Raw genomic sequence first — 20,453 nt, forward strand, 5'->3', positions numbered from 1 at the left:
GATGTGATTAAATACTTTTCAAACTCTTGCAGATGTCACCTGTTCTAGTTACTTGGCATACCCTGTTACAGTTTCCTGCTCCTCACCCCAAACAATTTAACATAAGAAGATAATCTATTTTTATTTCTTATTTCTCTGATCAATGGAGTCATGGGTAGTCAATGGGGTGCTCTCTGGATGTTGTTAGATTCCAACTCCAGTCAGCCTCAGTGATTGCTGCAGTCCAATGATATCTGGAAGATATCTGGCTACCCCTGGCTTAAGGGAGTTGTGTCCAGTCATCATTGTTCTAGCCTTCTGCCTGCATCCACTCATCTAACCCAAAGGACATTTCACCCACTTGGTACTCCTGACACCAGGCGTAGGGGCCGCAGCACCCGAAAGGCTCTCAGGGCTTTGACATCAAAGCCACCCTGCCCACTGAGAAGGGCGCTTTCTATTACGCTGACTCTCTCCAGGATCACTGTGAAGACTCTACAAGACAATGGACAAAGAAAATGGTGAACAAGGGACAGGAGTATGGTGGGAACTATGCAGATGCAGCAAGAGTCAAATAACGAATGAAAGGGAAAGTTTTTAAACACCTCCCCACTATGTTCCCAGGAGGAAAGGAAGCTTGGTTCCTATGGCTTCTGCAGCCACAGTGTGCATGTTGCAGCTGTTGCATGGAGGCTACTTTTAAATCACTCCACATACCGTATTTTTTGCCCTATAAGACTCACTTTTTCCCTCCTAAAAAGTAAGGGGAAATGTGTGTGCGTCTTATGGAGTGAATGCAGGCTGTGCAGCTATCCCAGAAACCAGAACAGCAAGAGGGATTGCTGCTTTCACTGCACAGCGATCCCTCTTGCTGTTCTGGCTTCTGAGATTCAGAATATTTTTTTTCTTGTTTTCCTCCTCCAAAAACTAGGTGCGTCTTGTGGTCTGGTGCGTCTTATAGAGCGAAAAATATAGTAGGTTGAGTCCAGTGGGAAAGCTCTGCGGTAGAATGACAAAAATAAAATAAAATAAAAAATAGCCTGATTTGCACACTGTGGGGCGCTGCACAAAAACAGCTCGCCACATCGGCAACCGCACGAAGCAAGGGCAGTATAGGCCAATATGTATCATGGTTGAACCTCACTGCATTTCTGTGCTATATTAACTGGGTGATGCAGAAAAATACTAACTTCATCACCTCGCTTCTCTGCAGCACACTGATTAGGAACTGCACAGGCAAAACTGTATATTCTGGGTTAAAAGTCCGGCTCTGCTCTAAGCTGGAGTGCCTGGTTGGTCTCACAGCTGAATCATAAGGTTCAGCAAGTGGTAGCCTCATATGCCTCATACCATACTTTGCTACTTTTATTTGTAAACGTGTATTTATTTTAATGCATTTTGTACAATGTTTAAAACTCTAAAAAGAAAAAAAGCTACAACTTACTGTGCAATCCTCAAAATGCCTACCCAGAAGCAAGCCTCATTATATTGCAATCCTATAAATGCTTACCAGGGAGCAGTGCTTTTTTTCTGGGGGTACGCAGGGGTGCGCATACACCTAAACATTTTGTGAATCTTTGTACTTTTGTCCATTCACTGTATTTATTTTCCCTGATTTGGACTATAAATGGTGATTTTCTTGGGTCCAAATGAGAGTATCCCTAAACACATTGTTGTTTTTTTAGGGGGGAAAGCACTGCCAGGGAGTAAGTCCCACTAAAGTCAATGAGACTTACTTCTGAGAAGACATATATATATAGGATTATACTGTTAATGTGCTTTTAGCATTTATTTGAATATGTTTAACATAAATTTCTAATGAAATCTAGACATACACACAGACAGAAATAAAACTGAGCTCCTTTACCCCAAAAATACTATGGTGAAATCCAGCACATTCCAGCCATTTCGGAGGTAGGCGTCTGCATGGAATAAAAATCCATAGGCAATTATCTTTAGCAGTGCCTCAATGGCAAATACTGTGAGAAAGAAGTATTCTAGCTTCTCCTGCAAGACAGAGAACGGGAGAGGGAAGATGGGCAAGATTAGTGATATAGATTACAGTCTCAAACAGATCACCACACTCTAGTTCCCTTCCCTGCAATACTTTGGACCACAACTCCCATCAGCCAACACATTTTGGCCACAACAGCTCTGCGCTATCTCAAAATTCATTGGAGCAGTTGCATCTTAAATCCATAATTTTCCAGGTATTGTTTGGGTCACAGTGGCATTTCCTCTTCTTTTTATACAACCTTCCACACTATCAAGTATACCTTGGTTCCTGTTTCCTTTAAAAGACTGGGATAGGGAAGCTCAGGCCTGAGGGCCACATGCAACCACCAGGTCACTCTATTTGGCCCTCAGGACTCCCCCCAGCCACACCTCTTGCTGGCCTTGCTTTGCACCCCAAGTATTTTTGCCTCCATAGTATTATGTCCTTAAAGTCTGTTAGCGCCTCTTGCTTGTCTGGATGGAGGACTGAGAGGGATAGAAAGCAGCCTACTGCACAAAGGTAAACTTTACATTCATTGTTCTGTCTGCTTTCACCTCTGACCCCTGTATCATTGGCATGTAGCGCTCAGAAGAGTGCGCAGAAGACAGTGCAGAAAATGGTTCCCCACCACTGATACAGGAAAACACAAATGGCCGTTGCTTTTCCCCTAGATCAAGATGAAGGAACAATCCCAAATGCAACATCCCTTTTATCAACAAACTTTTAAACATATCTTTCAAGTGCTCTGATTGTCCCACGACATCCCAGAATTACAGAAGTCATCCTGGCTTCTGATTTGATCCTAGAATGTCTCATTTCCACTACCAGCCCCTCCAGTGCCGCTACCGAGCTAAGGGAAGAGAATGAACTGGCGCCTGCAGTGGTGTTGCGCTCTCACATGAGCTAGCTGACTTACGCGGCAGCACGGCATCAAAAGCATGTGTCCTGGTTTTCATCAGAGGGATGTTGGAGTGTGAGTGTGTTTTATGTACATCAAAGGGTCTTAAAGACTAACTGATCCATTGTGAAATAAGCTTTGGCCTTTTGGGGACTAAATAAGATTGTGGGCCTTTTATAATTCTACAGCTTCCTTATTCATCAAATGCTAAGTAACGTGTTGCATACAATGTGATGCCAATTACACAGCCATATAATTGATGTGGGGGTAATTACAAATATGCATGTTAACCAATTACTGAGAACTTTTCATCCAAAAGCATGCTGATAGAGTGTAAATCCAATCAGCATGCATACTACTGTGCCTTGATCTTAATTTAAAGCTGGATAAGTCTTGTTATGAAGTAGTTTCCAGGGGGTAGCCATGTTAGTCTGCTGCAGCAAAAACAACAGAAATATTGCAGTACCTGACAGGCTAATGAATCTACAATGCCGTAAGTTTGCCCACTTTGTCAAATGCATTCGTTCATCCACTTTATACATCTGATGAACTGGATTGTAGTCCACAAAAGCTAATGCCATAATACATTTGTTAATTTTTAGGGTATCGCCAGACTCTTTGAAATGTAAGAGTAGCCAATATTAACTAGAAAGCTCAACTAATTATTCAAGATGCTGGATGGTATTCAACTAAGTTTAACTCAGAGTAGACCACTGAAATGGACTTAAACTTAATGTCCCACTAAGGGCTCGTCCGGGACGCGGGTGGCGCTGTGGGTAAAAGCCTCAGCGCCTAGGGCTTGCCGATCGAAAGGTCGGCGGTTCGAATCCCCGCGGCGGGGTGCGCTCCCGTTGCTCAGTCCCAGCGCCTGCCAACCTAGCAGTTCGAAAGCACCCCTAGGTGCAAGTAGATAAATAGGGACCGCTTACTGGCGGGAAGGTAAACGGCGTTTCCGTGTGCTGTGCTGGCTCGCCAGATGCAGCTTTGTCACGCTGGCCACGTGACCCGGAAGTGTCTCCGGACAGCGCTGGCCCCTGGCCTCTTAAGTGAGATGGGCGCACAACCCCAGAGTCTGTCAAGACTGGCCCGTACGGACAGGGGTACCTTTACCTTTAAGGGCTCGTCCATACTTAACACTTGTCCTGTGCTTTCTAGACATGGGTTTGAGTGCTTTTCTGTTTGCCTCACAGCTTTCCCCCAGGAAAACCTGCCCTTTAGCACTGAATTGGAGCAAATGCAAATCCACAGAAAACCCAATTCACAATTGCTCCCATTTAGCAGTAAAGATCAGATTTCCCCATTTTGCTACAATCTATACAAGATGGATTCATGCTGACAGATTTTTCATGGAAGTGGATACCATATTTTCAGCCAATCATTCTTTTAGGGTTGCCATCCCATCAGGGGGGAAAATAACGGCTGGCCCTTGCGATGCCACGACAGCTCTTTTCTCCCTGGCGCTGTTGGGCCCGCCCTCACTTAAATATAGTGCACCCACCTCACAGAACACCAATTACCCGAATTCTTACAAACTACCCCAGATTATCTTGTGGGGCACTTGTGTGAGGGAAAACTTAATAATTTGGAGTCTCAGGCAGGATTTGATCAAATAAACAAGAAATATTTTATTAAACATAGGAAGTTAATGACACAAAATGGGTAAAACATAGGATACTTCAGTTTATAATGTTATGTTATTTCACTTCAGTTCTTTCTCTGTTGTTGCACAGCTGTTGCCGCTTAATACTTTGGTTCTTAAACAAGGTGGTATTTTCTGCAGTTACACACCCCTTTGACAACCCTACTCCTGAGGTACTCCAAGTAACAGACCCAAGAGATCACCACACCCCTCTTAACTGGTTTGGGAGTCCTCTCCTTTTGTAGAAGTATTTTTCCCCTCCTGACTAGAATGAGTCCTAAGTAGACTGCATTCTCACAGCTTCTACTTCTCCTGGCTCAGCCTCAGCCTCCAAGTTAATTCCTGGCCTAATTTCTCTTACAGGACACCACACACTGTCCTTCACACTAAGCTCAGAGACTCCTTTCTCTAGCTTGTGATATATTCCTCAGAGTGGATGTTTCTACACAGAACCAACTCTCTCTCCTCTCACTCCCTATGTCCCAACCTATCTCCCAACCTATTCTCCCAACCTCTATCCCAACCTAATAAACTGTCTCTTCAAATAATCTCCTTTTCAACTCCCCCTCCTGGAACCCCACCAATCATAAGATGCCGTTTGTTCACCATTTGCTGGCAGGGAAAAAGAAAAAGTAAACACTTAGAGACCCAACCTGCCCAGCAAAACAAACTTTTCTGTCACAGCCCTCTCTCCCTTTTTTTGGGGGGGGGGTTAATTGCGCCAAAGGTAAGGGCAAATCTGCTCCTCATTTCTCTACTAAGCCTTGGAGATAATATGACTTGGCTCCCTTCCTCAGCATCCCTTTTGCTTTGGCTCTCAAACGGAAGCAATATTAATCTGGTTTTGTGTTTTTATAGGGGGACCAATGGATTCTCTCCCATGTGGAGTGTCCCTGGACCAGCACTCCATTGAACAACTCTGCATCCCTGCCAGCACTTTATGGCATGGGAGATGTTACCCAGCAAAGGTAAAGACAGAAGGAAACTGGGGCAAAGAAGCTGCAGACTAGCTTTAAAGCCTGGTCCATCCTTCTTGACCTGATTGTTGGCATGGTTACCTTTGCCTGTCACAGCCTAGAATAGTTACTGTGGTTGTACTTTCCTTGTCCCAGCATTCATACCAGAGGCTGCCTTCTTCTCCCTCACAGCTGCAACTGTCCGTCACCCTAAACTCCCCTCAGGGTTGCCAGGGCCCCTTCCCTGTCAGGCTTTGCATGTTTCAGAATGAAGCAGACTGACGTTACCTAGAGTTATTCTTTCTTTATATATTTTGCACTCATTCCCAAGACAAGACCCTTTCAAGTGTCTCTTAACATACAAGCAAGGCTGGTTCCAGGGTTTGAATGACAAGGGGGTGGAGAAGGCCCTTATGTTTTTTGAAGGTCCTCTTGGTTTTAGAAGGCTATGGAGGATGGGTGGGCATAATCTGGCTAAAATTGGGGAGAGGCAAGGGTAGGATTTGTGGAGTCCATTAAAGGCCTCCAAGGCCAGTCCTAGACATTTTGCTTCCTGAGATGACACCTGCTCCCCACTCCACATACAGAAGCCAAATAAACACTAGTGATGGGACAGCACTCCCTACAGCACTTGAGCTATTAGGCTAGTTCAGGGCACCCAGAAGATGCCATGGGACAAAAGGCTGAAATTAGTAAGGGTAAGTGGCCCAGGAGGAATAGCTGGGGGCTGCAAATGTGCCACCTGAGGCAGGTTACTCACTCTGCCCAATAGTAAGGCCATCCCTGAAGGCCCCCCTCACTTATCCTCCATACTAATTGGCGGTTCTGCTAACACACAGTTCACAATTTGAAACAGCTTCTTACAATAGAACTACTAAATTCCAACTAGCACATGGTTCCTGTTTAGTAACTCAGTGGGTTCTAACTGGGCTCTCATGTCTGAGTGATGGGGGGGGGGATGTTAGCATGCAACTTGGACAGGTCTCCTTTGCCTTTAATAGCTTGAAGAGCATGGGGAAGTCTGACAAATGCAGCAGGGCTGGTCACTGGGACAGTCTGCTCAGCATTTCCTTGCCTTGTATCTTTCTATGAAACAGCAGCTCTATGTTAGATGTCGTTTAGCAATTCCAGTTATTTAGGAAGACATTCCACAGCTGGGAAGCAAATGTTAGCCCGAATACTGAAGCAAATTCCTTTAGAACATGCCCTGAAGAGGCTGAATTATTTCTCTATTTTTGATATTTTATGGGGGGGGTTTACTGTACGGAATCAGTACACAAAATTGTTAAATATTAACAGCAAATTCATATTTTCCTTATGCAACTAGACACAGCATTTAGGAAGGGTACAAGCAGTCTCTTACACACAAATGTTGCAGACCACATAAAATTATTCCTCTGGAGTACCTATTTCACTAGTAATTACAAAGTATCAAAAGTAAAAACAGCAAATATCCTTTAAAATGTCTCCCCCCTCACCCACAAAGAATAGGTCTTTGAATCTGTCTCTTCTTTGTGCTACTAAATTATGCATCAGTGTGTGCAACTAATACATTTTTTCATTCTCATTCTCTCTCTCTCCCCGTTCCCATGTTCTGCTTGATGATTGTTAACTATCACAATATTCAACATTACAGAAGAGGCAAGCTAAGAGTATAATGGACTGGGCTTGCTATGGATCAACTTTCTCTTTCAGAGATGCTCCTGAAAATATGGGCATCTGGCATTCACATAGCGCCTGGTAATAAAGGGATAAAAGTCTTCAGCCATATGCAGTTGTATCCCAGATGATCCATCCCTGAACAGTGCATAAAGGGAATTTTTCCTTCTTATCAATGAAACCATGGAGGTCACCTCTCCAAAATGCATTTTGAAGAAATGCAGGGAAAAGACAAAGAATATATTTTGGATGTGACATTCTTATGGAAGAAGAGGAATTCCAAAGCATCCCATTCACAGTAAGGTGAAACTATTTTTATGCTTGTAGACAAAATTTTGAAAATGATTGGGCAGAGAAAAGAATTGTATCCCCACACTCTGATTAGAAATGGCCATGTGAAACTTCCAATGGACAGAAAAAATGGCAAGAATGTGGTACACTTCCTTTCCCCTAGCTATTGTCCCAAGATGCAGTTGACCAAATATATCTGTGCACAAAACAAGTGATTCAGGTCATACAGTAGCTTGAGGTTTGAGATTTTGTACATTAAATTTTAGGGACAGGGGATGATCTTTCTAATGGTGCCTGTCTGAGCAATTACTATGAAGGTAGCTTGGAGCGTCAGACACTGAAAATAAGTAATGGCTCGAGCCAGGGAGTGAAGCACTTCGAGAGAACAATAGCAAACAGAAATAATAATACGAATTTCTTACCAGTCTTGTATTCGCTTTGTTGGTGTCATCTTCAGGCATGGGCACGTAGATCGCCAGTGCAATGCAATTGGCAAAAATGGTCAGCAGGATGATGGTCTCGAAAGGTCTGTGGATGCTTGCTAAAGAAAATCTGGTCACTTAATATTGCAGCATGAACCAGAATAGTTAAAAACCACTTAGAGGGCATTCGAGTTAATAACAAATGTTAATTAAAGAGGATTGGGAAAGGCCATCGCAGATGAGAAGACTGAGCCAGAAGATGTTAAGAAAGAATGATCCTTATGGTGCTGGTCTTAATAATTATTTTATGTAAAATCTTATCTCTTTCTGGTGCTTAAATATATACCCTTTAAAATTACATATCACATTGTCCCACTAAGTTCCAGGTGTCTTAGAACACCAAGCATGTCAGATATCATAGAATGCAGCCACAGGTGTGCTGGAATCTTAGGTACTAGTAAGGCAATGTTTTGCAAAAATATTTTCCCAGTTCTGCTGAAAACAGCAACATCACAAAAAAGGGATGGGAGGGAAATTAAATTCAGTTAACATTTAAAGGTGAGGGACTTCCGGGTTAGCGCCATCGACTAATGGCGGGTTCCCTCCGAGCTCCGGAGGGAATCAGCTCCGCAGGATTTGGGTCTTGCCGCTGCGGCGACGCGGAGACCCTCAGAAATCACAGGCGCTGAAGCCTGTGAACCTGGTGACTCGGCGGGCACCATTTGCGCCCCCCTGACCCGCGAAGGAGCCTTTTTAAAGGCTTCGGAACGGGGGACGGGGCGAGTGGCGCGGTGCTGAGAGTCGACTGCTTCTCCTGCAGAGTGAAGCCGCATGCCATGGTCGGAGAGCGCTGACTTCTTCTTGTGAACAATTGGACTTTAAAAGCAACAACCCGTGAGTAGTACGGAAATTGGATTTGCAAAGAAATTTTTTTTTTTGAATTAGGCACGATCGGGGAAGGCGCAAACAGAAAGTCCGTCTCCCCGTCTTGTAAATAATTTAAAGCAAGGACTAGTTAACTAAGGTCGAGAGAACTTCTTCTTCTTTATTGGGTAAAAGACATTAATTTCATGATTTGGCAGTATAAGTAATTTTACTGGAGGATAAGAGCTAATTTTGAGAGCTGAAGTGCCACCCCCCCGGACCCGGGAGTGATCCGCGAGAGAGCCTGTTGAGGAGATATAGAAGAGTTTGACAGCTGTCAAATTAGCTGTCAAGAAGGAAAAAGAGAACTTTGTTTCTGCTGTCTCTGCTGGATATACTTGTTACAATTTGGTTATATTTTGTTGAAAACAAGGAAGAACTGATACAAACTAACTTGATTTTTGGATTTGAACTGGAAGGAAGATTAAGTAACCAAAATCCCTCTAGAGGGGGTTTTGGGACATTACAAGAATGGCTGAAGGAGGAAAAATTCAAGCTAAATTGGACAGAGTTTTTCTTCTCTTGGGAAAGTTACAAGACCAAATTGATGTTTTGGCTACCAATGTTGCAACTCTGGACTTAACAGTAAACAAATTCATTGAATTTGATAAGGATTTGACTCAGGAAGTTCATGCAGCTGGACAAGAAGAGAAACTTGAGAGATTTGAGAGTGTGGAGAAAGAGATATATGTTGTTTCTGAGGAAAAGGAAGGAGGAGATGTAATGTTGCAGATGACAAAGGAGAGCCAGAGGCCTGACATGATGGTTACAAAGGAAAATAAGTACTGGATGATGAAAATCTGGTCTGAATTGGAGATTGAAGAATGGAGAGATCTCCTTATGTGGAGATCTGAAGACCTACGGATTACAAATTTGATTAAGGTGGAAGTTGGAGCTTTCGGGACATTTGGACTTAAAAGGAGTAAGAAACAAGATTCGGGCTCCACTTTTAAGTATGGAGGTCTGGCTGGAAGAAACATGGACCCTATTGGGACAGAGCTTCTCCGAGATCTGGTGTTTAATACTAAGGACTATCAAAAAAACCGGCAGAGAGGAATTGAGAGAGAATTAAGAGCCTCGGACGTGAGGTCTCCAGGCTGATAGTAGACTAAGACTGATGGACATTTGTTGGGGATCGAAACCGGGAAAGGGTGGGGTGGGGTTTGGGAATCCAAAGGGTGCACAATTATAATCTGTTTTTTTGTTTTGTTTTGTTATTAGTATGAAAATTGGGGAATTCGTGGAAGGGAATTTGGGTCGACTTTAGAAAAAGGTTTTAAGAATGAGCACTGATGTACAAATATTGATGTTTATAAGTTAAAATTGGTTTTTCTAAAATGAATTAAATATAAAAAGGTCAAAAATTGGGGATAAGAACTTGTTGAACTAACAATTTGAATTGGAATATAAGAAGGGGAGGTGTGGGGAAGTCAGGGAAATATGTTATTGAAAATACGGATTGTAAACTTTATGTGTTTTTAACTTTTTTGTATTTTCTTTTTTGATTTTTTAATGTATTAAGGTGGAAAATCTTAATAAATATCTTTTTTTAAAAAAAATTAAAGGTGAACCTACCTAATATACACGCTCAGAAATAATATGTGAAATGAACCACAACCATCCTTTGAAATTCACACTTATTTGAAATTAGCCATGCAATTCTACAGCCAAGTAATGTGTACAAAAATCCATGTACTAGGGTAAAATAGGCACAAAAAATGCATATATTAGTGAAAATAACAAAATGTGTATTTGGTATGCAAAATGGCGTACAAAAATGTGCATATTAGGAGAAATTTGTATTAAAATGCAGGTGGTTTTTCAAAAGGACCTTTTTTAAAAAAATAAATCGCAAACTGATGCAAAAATGTGGAGAACTGAAAAATGAGAAAAATGAGAAACTGAGAGAAACCAAAATGGACAGAATCATCCAGACTGTATCTAGCCATGATTGATTATTTTCTGGGTGCAGTACAGTTTACAAGGTGCCCAGAGTAGTTCTGAGGGCATGTAAGGTTGTTGGAGATGTGTATTAAATGTCACTTGATGCAAGCTCTCCCTCTGTCCACCTCTCTCTCTCTTTCTCTCTCTCTCTCTCTCTCTCTCTCTTTCTGTGTGTGTGTGTGTGTGTGTGGATCTTCTTCCCTGTTTGTGGTGATCGATCCCTTGACCTTCCCAATGAGGAAATGTTTCTTCTCCCTCCCCTATACCCCAGAGGCATAAGAACCCACTCAATCCTCTCACCTTCAAAGTTATACTAGTCCCAGCATGCTGCAGTTTGTATGGGTACAAAGGGTAGGTACAAAAGGCAGCTAATGGAACAAACCCAGACTTCAGTGCCATGAGTAAGCGTGGTAAGGTGAGGCTTGGTGGTTGAAGTAGAACAACAAGGAGTTATTGGGAATCAACCTGCGTGTACAATGGTACCTCGGGTTAAGTACTTAATTCGTTCTGGAGGTCCGTACTTAACCTGAAACTGTTCTTAACCTGAAGCACCACTTTAGCTAATGGGGCCTCCTGCTGCCGCTGCACCACCGGAGCCCAATTTCTGTTCTTATCCTGAAGCAAAGTTCTTAACCTGAAGCACTATTTCTGGGTTAGCGGAGTGTGTAACCTGAAGCGTATGTAACCTGAAGCGTATGTAACCCGAGGTACCACTGTATTTAAAATGCAAAACTTTTTTTAAATGCAAAACTGTACACGCTCAGAGCATTTATCCTTTCCCCTCCTTGCCAGGTCTGGAAAACTGTTGTTTGTTTGTTGCTTTAACATATCAGAAACACAGAAACAGTCGTAAAGATGGACTGGTGGTGTGGGAATAGCAGCCCCTCCAAGTGTCCCAATTTTCCAGGGACATCCCTAATTTAGAGAAGCTGTCCTGGTTTCTGATTTGATCTCAGAATGTCCCACTTTTCCTTAGGATGTCCCTATGTTCCCTGGAGAAATGTTGGAGGGTATGGAGTTATCTGACCCCCGTGCCATCTGAAGGCGATCCTGTATAGGGAAGTTTTTGTAATGTTTCATGTTTTATTATGTTTCTATATATGTTGGAAGCTGCCCAGAGTGGTTGGAGCAGCCCAATAAGATGTGTGGGGTATAAAAAGCGAAATTATCATTACGGAATGGGATGTCCCTATTTTCATCCGACAAATGTTGGAGGGTGTGGAATAGAAGGTGAATTTTACCTGTGTGCTTCACATCTGAAGCAATACGTAGGATCACCTAAAGCCCCTCCCCACTCCCAAGACCATTATGCCCAGCATGTGAAATTACCTAGCTGCACCGCTGAGAGGAGACAACTATGGTGGCTATGATGATAAGAAACGGTCGTGCATCAGCTATTAAGGCTGCAATCATGAGGTGGTGGTGAAATATGAAGGCAGTTCAACCACTTTATCCTGTGCTCTGCCAGCAGAGTGGAAGCATGGGTGGGGAATCCTCCGTCCACTTCTGGGCTTTGATTTGAAAACAAGAACCCAAACTTTACTGGACATACTTGGAGGCAAAAGGGAGGTAGAGATTAACTCATGTTCAGGAGTGTGACAACGTTTCCCCCCAATTTGAAGACATATTTTGGAACTGGGATGGCCCTGGAAAAGGCATATACATTTTGCAGTAGAATTCTCCTTTGATGCTTTGCCCATTCCTAGTTTACATACAGAGGGCCTTCTCAGTAGTGGCACCCTCTCTGTGGAACGCCCTCCCATCAGATGTCAAGGAAATAAACAACTATCTGACTTTTAGAAGGCATCTGAAGGCAGCCCTGTTTAGGGACATTTTTAATGCTTGATGTTCTATTGTGCTTTTAATTCTGTTGGGAGCCACCCAGAGTGGCTGGGGAAACCCAGCCAGATGGGTGGGGTATAAATATGTTGTTGTTTGTTGTTGTTGTTGTTTATTTGGATCCTCTACATCCAAACTGCTAATCAGCACAACCCTTTGGGGCCCAACAGACATTGAGCTCTGATGTAAACTGGGCCCAATTCATTGGAAGATCTGGCAACCGGAGGGAGAGAGGATCCAATATCAGAATTCTGTCTCCAACATTAGAGGAGCAGGCCCAATCTATCCCATGGCCCCTGGGGCACCCTCACAGGTGCCATAGGATTATACCCTAAGTGTTTGGGGGTCGTCTACTACTACTACCACCACCACCGCCACCACCTTGCATTCAGGCTTCAGCAGAGATGAGGAGCAGGAAGATGCTTTACTTAATAAGTACACTTTAAAGGTAAAGGTCAAGGGACCCCTGACCATTAGGCCCAGTCATGGACAACTCTGGGGTTGCGGCACTCATCTCGCTTTATTGGCCAAGGGAGCAGGCGTACAGCTTCTGGGTCATGTGGCCAGCATGACTAAGCCGCTTCTGACGAACCAGAGCAGCGCACGGAAACGCCGTTTATCTTCCCACCAGAGTGGTACCTATTTATCTACTTGCACTTTGATGTGCTTTCGAACTGCTAGGTTGGCAGGAGCAGGGACCGAGCAATGGGAGCTCACCCCGTCGTGGGGATTCGAACCGCCGACCTTCTGATTGGCAAGCCCTAGGCTCTGTGGTTTAACCCACAGAGCCACTCGCATCCCGTAAGTACACTTTAGATAAACATATTTAAAATGTTTTGTGGGTGTATCGTGCAACTTGTCATTGATGCAATAATGGCGCATTAGTAGTGGGTTTATATGGGACTATCCAGACATAATTCTGCTTTATTAGTTGTTCTGCAGTGCTTCCCCACTGTTATCACATCATTTCTATCTGGTGGGGCACTCTTGCACTATGGAGCAACGAAAGGGACCGAAAAACAAGAACAAACCTGGAATATCTGTGGTATAAAAGCTACACGATTTAGGCAGGAAATTATGGGACCTTGGAAATGAAGCAGTATGGCCACCCTGAAACATTTGTAGGTATAAACAGTATTGAAAGTGGAATCATGTATAGCCCCAGCACACACACACACACACACACACAATACCATTGCAAGCACAATAAATGCTCAAGAATGGGCAATAAAAAGGACGGGGGTGGGGAGACTCTCCATATGCAGCAGTGGGACTTACTATATTATATGACTCTTCTACTGCTGCTGCTATTTTGATTCTGAAGAATCAAGGGATCTTTAGCACTAGGAGTATGAATTGTGTTATAATGTAAAGCATGCGGTAATGGTCACAGTGGACACCATGTTTTCATAGCCATTGAAGCTGTTATTACAAAAGGATGTGCGGGAAATAGTAGCAACCATCCACCCAAGGAAAGAAACAATGATACTACCTGGAGAATCCCTGAAAACCTAAAAATTGGGGTCCACTGTGTATTGCCATTAATTATTAGTAGAGTTCAGCATATGCAGTAGAGGTTAGTCTACTCCTACGTTCTTGGGTTTGGCTGTTTTGTGGTTATGATTAAAAGGTTCAACACCACACAAAATGGAGCTTTGAGAAAGGAAAAGAAAGAAAGTGAGAGAAAGAAGGGGAGAGCACATGAAGCGGCCTTATACAGAGTCAGACTATTGCTTCATGTAGCTCAGTATACCAACACTGACTGGCAGTGGCTCTCCAGTCCAGTCGTACCTTGGTTGACGAATGGCTTAGTTGCCGAATGTTTCATCTGCCAAACAATCAAAAACTGGAAGTGAGTGTTCCAGTTTTCGAATGATTTTTGGAAGCTGAACACCCAGCATGGCTTCTGTGGCTTCCAATTGGCAGGAAGCTCCTGCAGCCAATCAGAAGCCGCACCTTGGTTTTCGAATGGTTCTGGGAGTCAAACGAACTCCCGGAATGCATTCTGTTCGTCAACCAACCTCTCTCCCAGGCCTACATGCAGATGCCAGAGCCAGGGATGTTCTGCATGCAAATGAGATGTTCTCCTATGGAGCTATGTCGCATCCCCATTATGCAACAGCGTACACTTTAACACAAGAAGAAATACAAACTTCTGTTGTGCTAAGTGAACAAATGGTTTGTAGGAGGGAATGCAGAGAGAGAGAGAGAAACTTCTATTCCTTGGCAAAGTAACAATGAAATATGAAACACCAAAATAAACATTTCCATGCAACCAGAAAGCATATTTCCACTGTAGATAAGTGCTCAATTTGAATTCAACACACTTCCAGTCCCAAATTTTAACATGCTCAGAATTTCATTTGCCAGGACCAAGGAATGTACTTAGGAGAAGGATCTAAGTTTAAGAGAGGTGATGCTGTACCAACCAAATAGGTAAAGATAGCAACTGAACTTTAATATTATGTACAAATTCAGTACAATGTGCACAATACTCAAACACATTTCAAGATGAGGTTAGCAATGGAGATGAGGCGTAACAACTGGTGGGTGGAAAGCAAAGAGCAGCTGTGGTGATGGAAGAAATGGAGATTTGAGTGTTGTGTGTACTCTGGCATGTTAGAACACACTCACTGATTCATTCCAGGCAATTCAGAGCATCTTCCTGCATTGACATTCCTACTACCTTAATCAAGCCCCTGCAAATGTCCACTCCCTTGTAAAAGTGTCCAAATCAGTGTCCTATTAACTTCATGTTTTTCTTACTACTTAAACTATTACCTAGCATTACACATTGGGCATGTACACACTATGTGATAATGCACATTCAGTGCTGGATGCAGGTGCTGTTCACACAACACTGTCCTCATGTCATTCTGGCCCACACTACTGATCTAAAACACATTCTTGCAGGAATGGCTTTAATCTGCTTTATACTGAGAATGCACTTCTCAACTGCTTGCTGCCACCAGGTTAGTGATTTGTTCCTTAAAGCTAATCTTCATCATCCCAAGTTATAGTGTGTCACAAGCAGAGAGCAGGAGAGAATAAGCAACCGCAAAGCAGAGATGTCTATGCCATTCGAGAAACAGATTGGTAAAACAATTCAGAAGGCTCAAGCAAATGAGTCAATTTGCACACTATCAAGATAGGGGAAAGAAAAGAAAAGAAAAGAGAAGAGAAGAGAAGAGAAGAGAAGAGAAGAGAAGAGAAAAGAAAAGAAAAGAAAAGAAAAGAAAAGAAAAGAAAAGAGAAAAGAGAAAAGAGAAAAGAGAAAAGAGAAAAGAGAAGAAAAGAAAAATCCTCACAAGGTTAATAGCCAGTCTGACTTGGGGGAAATTCTTTCCTAACATCAAATATGTGGAGCTGTTAGATCCTGTGCCTGAAGCAAAACTAGCCTGTCCAGAAATATCAGAGACATTATCAGTGGTCTTTGAGCAGAGGACTTTCCTGCTTAACACTCATTGACTTCAGCTGTCAAATACTTAAAGATACAAGATGGGGAGGGGAGGCTGTTCCTGAACTCATAGTACTCCAGTCGAGGATCCAGATGAAAGAACCATCATAAGCCTCCCCAGTTCCGTTTTGAAACCCATACAATTATTTGCATCCATGACTGTGTTAGATAAATGATTCCAGGACTGTATATTTCTAATAGTCAGGGGCCAGGACTGTGTTAGTAGAAAAGCTCCTGGTTTACACTCACAGACACACATCCACTTGGCAATACAGACCAGAACCGTTGCTTTCCCCCTTGAGTTCTTTCCTGCACCACCCCCACCGAGAGCCTTTCTGTGACAGAGATAAATGCCAAGATCAGTTGCTTTCGAGCTCTTCTTAAGGCGGACATAAAAAGCAACAGCTGCTAGGTAGAGCTTAGAGGTTTACAAGAGGGTTTCAGCGCTAGCAAATATCTCCCAGCCCTTCCTCCAGATATCAGCAACCGCTCTCTACGCATGGCTGCTGCTGGGCTCCAGCTCAGAGACAACCCCACCGCCGCTTTCCTCAAAGGATACTTCCATTCCACAATGGCAATGCAGGCCTTGCGCACTGGGTTCTGGAGGGTGAGGCAGAATAGAGAGCGGAGAGGCCTGGGGGGAAGCTCCAGAGCTGCTTTCTTGGCCTTTTCCTTCTGTTGCTTTTTCTTCTGGCTGTCGTCCTGGCCAGAAGTGGGCTCCATGGTGACTCTTCCCCCGCTAGATGCCTACTCCAGCCAGGCTTGGCTTACTGGGCTCCCTCCTCTTCTTCTTCTTCGCCTTTGCCCCACAGCCAAGCCCCCTTCCTTAGTCCAAGGGAGGCTGAAGCCCCCTCTGGGTCCCTTTTCGGCTCGGTGCAGTGTGGGCTGCGGCGGGGCTGGAAATTGCACTCCCACAGACACAAATACACCAAGCACGAGTTTAAAATTAGCCACCAGCCTGGCTCCCAGGGCTGTCAGATTTCCTGAGACAGCAAAAGTGTCCCAGCAGCTGTTCCTTCTTCATACTCAGCTCATGGCCATTTTTGAGCTGCCCAATCCAGGTCAGGAGAAAGGATGTGTGGGGAAGGGGGGGCAGCAGATAGGCCTCGGACATCAACACTAGAGAAGGGAAGTTCTAATTCACTCCGATTCACCTCCCTTTCCAACATGTTCTCTCTGTGCAAGCAGCAGTAAATATTCCCTTTGGCATCTGCACAATGGCTGCAGATGGATCTTGCCAAGGGGAGGCATGGCAAACACATTTCCAACCCCACCCCAAAAAGTCAGAAGTTACTCATGTTGGTGTTCATGTCAGTGTGGGGGAAGTCATGTGATGGCTGGCAAAGTGCCACACGAGAACAACATGGTGCTTCATGAAGATTCGCCGTGCTGATTCAGTTTCAGGCGGCGTGCGTGCCACTTCATATTTGAGTAAAGTGGACCTTTGCCTTCGAATAATATCCAGGAGTCCCCAGACTGTCTTAAAACTATTTAAGGAGTAGTAGTGGCTGGTGAGGTAGTACAGGTGTGGCTCTATTGCTTGGCTTCCCAACATAGTGGGTCCTATCTGCTTAGAGAGGCATGGCAAGTATGTGGCAACAGAGCCAAACCAACACTCCTGCTGCCACACACCACCTCTTGATAAGTTGATATGAAATTTTGTATGCATATTTGCGCTCATGTCTCTTAAGAAACATATTTTTTTGTACACAATTCAGCCCAGTTATACACATTTTGGCAAGTAATTTCCCAGAATATGATGCAATTCTGTGCACACATTCCACTAATACACACCTTTTGGAGAACTGCATTGCAAAATTCAGGGGAATGCTCATTCTAATGGAAGCTCTGTTTGGTAATGGTGCAGAAAGCGCCAGGTAAGTAGATTCACATTATAATGTGTACCAGATCAATTTTCATCCCTGCAATGATAGGGTTGTCACAAAGATGTACACTGAGATGTACAGGTGTAATATGTGAAGCAGCCCTGAGTCTGGCCTCCTGCTGGTGTCCTTCCTCTATCAGCCCCAAAGAAAGGGGCATTTCTAGAAATGTATATCTCTACCAGGGGAACCCCTGTCCTACGATTCCACAGTGCTGAACTGTTTTGGTGGCTTGGATATGAGTAGAAGTGGCTTCATTTTTAAAAGAAAATGTCAAATCTTGTGCTGAGTTATTTGTAAAAGTCTGCAGAGCCTGCCTCCTTTTGCCCAGACTTATTGTTTGGATCTTGATGGTTGCTCCTCATAACTTCAAGGCTTAGGTCCAACACTGTCTAGGAAACAAACCCATATTTTTGGCCATGCTGATCATTAATGATGTATTTGGGCCTGACCTTCAACCCTGTGGAATGACCTTACAAATGATTTCATGAGGTGATTTTGGACCAGTGGCTTTTCATGGCCTATCCTGCTTCATGGGGTGATTGAGAGGATAAGTCTCTGAGCTCCTTAGAAATGGCTAAGACTAAGCGAAGGAGACTTAAATTCAACATCAGACCACTTGTCAGATTTCAATGAAACCTAGCTCCTTTGGGCAGTGCAGGGCTGGTGTAAACAACCTCTGCTTATCTCTTGCCCAACGCAGCAATTGCTTACAGGTACAGGAATCCTTAATCCATGCAGATCTCCTCAGCCTATGACAGCTCTTCCATTATTTTCAGTTGAGAGACCTAATCCACATGTATCCCTCTCCAACATTTCAAGCATCCATGAATTGCAGCAGCTCATCAGCATTTGCCATTGGTTAGTTTGGGAGTCTCTCTACATTATATATTTTCATCTGAGCCCGAAACACTAACATAGCTGGGGGCCCTTTTGAAATAGTGTGTATGTGGCTTTCTCAGCAAATAACTAAATAAATACATCTGAACAAATAATGCAAAAAGCATACAAACAAAAAACCTAAATAAAAGTTTCCTCTGATCAAAAAGCCAAATATCCTCTTGGCTTTTAAGGAAGGCAAAATACAGTCCTAGCTTGGAGCCTCTCATTCATATCCTCTCTTCTTGTCAAAAGCTTCTATTGTTTTCACTGAGGACCTTAGGGAGAGCTTTGAAGTGCTTGGCAAAGCTCCCGATGCTTGTAATGGGTTATAGATTACAGTTTATTTAAAAATAGCACCAGGATCGTATTCACTTTGGGACCAATAGCAATAGGGAAGCTCTTTAGCGCCTGATAGACACAGCCAAAAAATAGTAACAATTATAACACCGGTGTTATAGGGTCATGGGCTGTGTGCACAACAGAGTCTTAATGCGCATGTCAGTCACACAAATCAAACCTCACAGGCCCAAGATCGTAAACTTGTAGCTCTCTCCAGATGCTGTAGCATCACTTCTCCCATCACCCCTGACCATTGGCTATGCTGGCTGGAGCTGGTAGGAGTTGCTGTCTAACAACATCTGGAAGGCCACAGGTTCTCCACCCCTTACACCAGAGGTTTAAACCCTTTTTGAGTCCACGGCTCCTTTGACCAATTCCTTCTTTCTGTAGCTCCCCTGTGGGGAAATGCACTCTGAGCCCCAGAAGCCTACCTGCCTTCCTGCCCAGTCTCCCACTTGTCTGACCATTCCCAACAGCAAGGGCTGACGGACGTGCTGGTTGGCCTCCCTCACCCACTTGCTTAGTTACTCCAGCACCCCTTGGCTAGCCCCAGAGGCACCATTCACCTGGGGAGCTGCTGCAAAAAACAGTCGTGCAAACCTTTGGGAGACAGGGAAACAAGAGGGCATCAGAGGAGGGAGGGAAGGAAAGAGGGACAGAGGCCCTCTGTGTGGCCTGCAGCACCCCGACCATCATTCAAGGCACCCCAGGGTATCACGGCCCACTGGTTGAAAACGAGTGCCTTACATAATCTCACTTTTCAATGGAGGCCATTCTTGCATTCTTTACATGATAATTATATAATACATGTGTAAGAAGAAATGTGGTGTGTACAATATTACGTGCTGTGAGTTAAACCACAGAGCCTAGGACTTGCTGATCAGAAGGTTGGCAGTTTGAATCCCCGCGACGGGGTGAGCTCCCGCTGCTCGGTCCCTGCTCCTGCCAACCTAGCAGTTCGAAAGCATGTCAAAGTGCAAGTAGATAAATAGGTACTGCTCCGGCAGGAAGGTAAACGGCGTTTCCGTGCACTGCTCTTGTTCGCCAGAAGCAGCTTAGTCATGCTGGCCACATGACCCGGAAGCTGTACGCCGGCTCCCTCAGCCAATAAAGCGAGATGAGCGCTGCAACCCCAGAGTCGGTCACGACTGGACCTAATGGTCAGGGGTCCCTTTACCTTTAACAATATTACGGACTGGACCTTTTGTTATAATCTATTAACATTATTTTGCAGTTTTTGTTGTGATGCCTCACATTTGGCATATAATCCGGTCTCCTTCTAAGTAAATCTAGGCTGTGCTGTCTTCTGACTCACCGATGATGACATAAAAATTTATATATAGCT

The 20,453-nt window shown here is 43.9% G+C and overlaps 1 protein-coding gene across 1 annotated transcript in view; it reads right to left on the reverse strand.

Annotated features, from left to right (window-relative positions):
• The window catches only part of CACNA1S (calcium voltage-gated channel subunit alpha1 S), a 64,199-nt gene extending 47,285 nt beyond the window's left edge, over positions 1–16,914 (reverse strand). Inside the window, exons 1-4 of the mRNA XM_053392894.1 lie at positions 16,564–16,914; positions 7,841–7,946; positions 1,847–1,986; positions 341–474 (exon numbers count right to left, since the gene is read on the reverse strand). Of these exons, the coding sequence (XP_053248869.1) occupies positions 341–474; positions 1,847–1,986; positions 7,841–7,946; positions 16,564–16,727 (544 nt within the window). The 5' untranslated portion in view covers positions 16,728–16,914. The remainder of the gene's footprint in view (positions 1–340; positions 475–1,846; positions 1,987–7,840; positions 7,947–16,563) is intronic.
• Between the last annotated feature and the right edge of the window lie 3,539 nt (positions 16,915–20,453).

Source organism: Podarcis raffonei, chromosome 6 (assembly GCF_027172205.1).
Source record: "Podarcis raffonei isolate rPodRaf1 chromosome 6, rPodRaf1.pri, whole genome shotgun sequence".
Classification (NCBI taxonomy): Eukaryota; Metazoa; Chordata; class Lepidosauria; order Squamata; family Lacertidae; genus Podarcis; species Podarcis raffonei.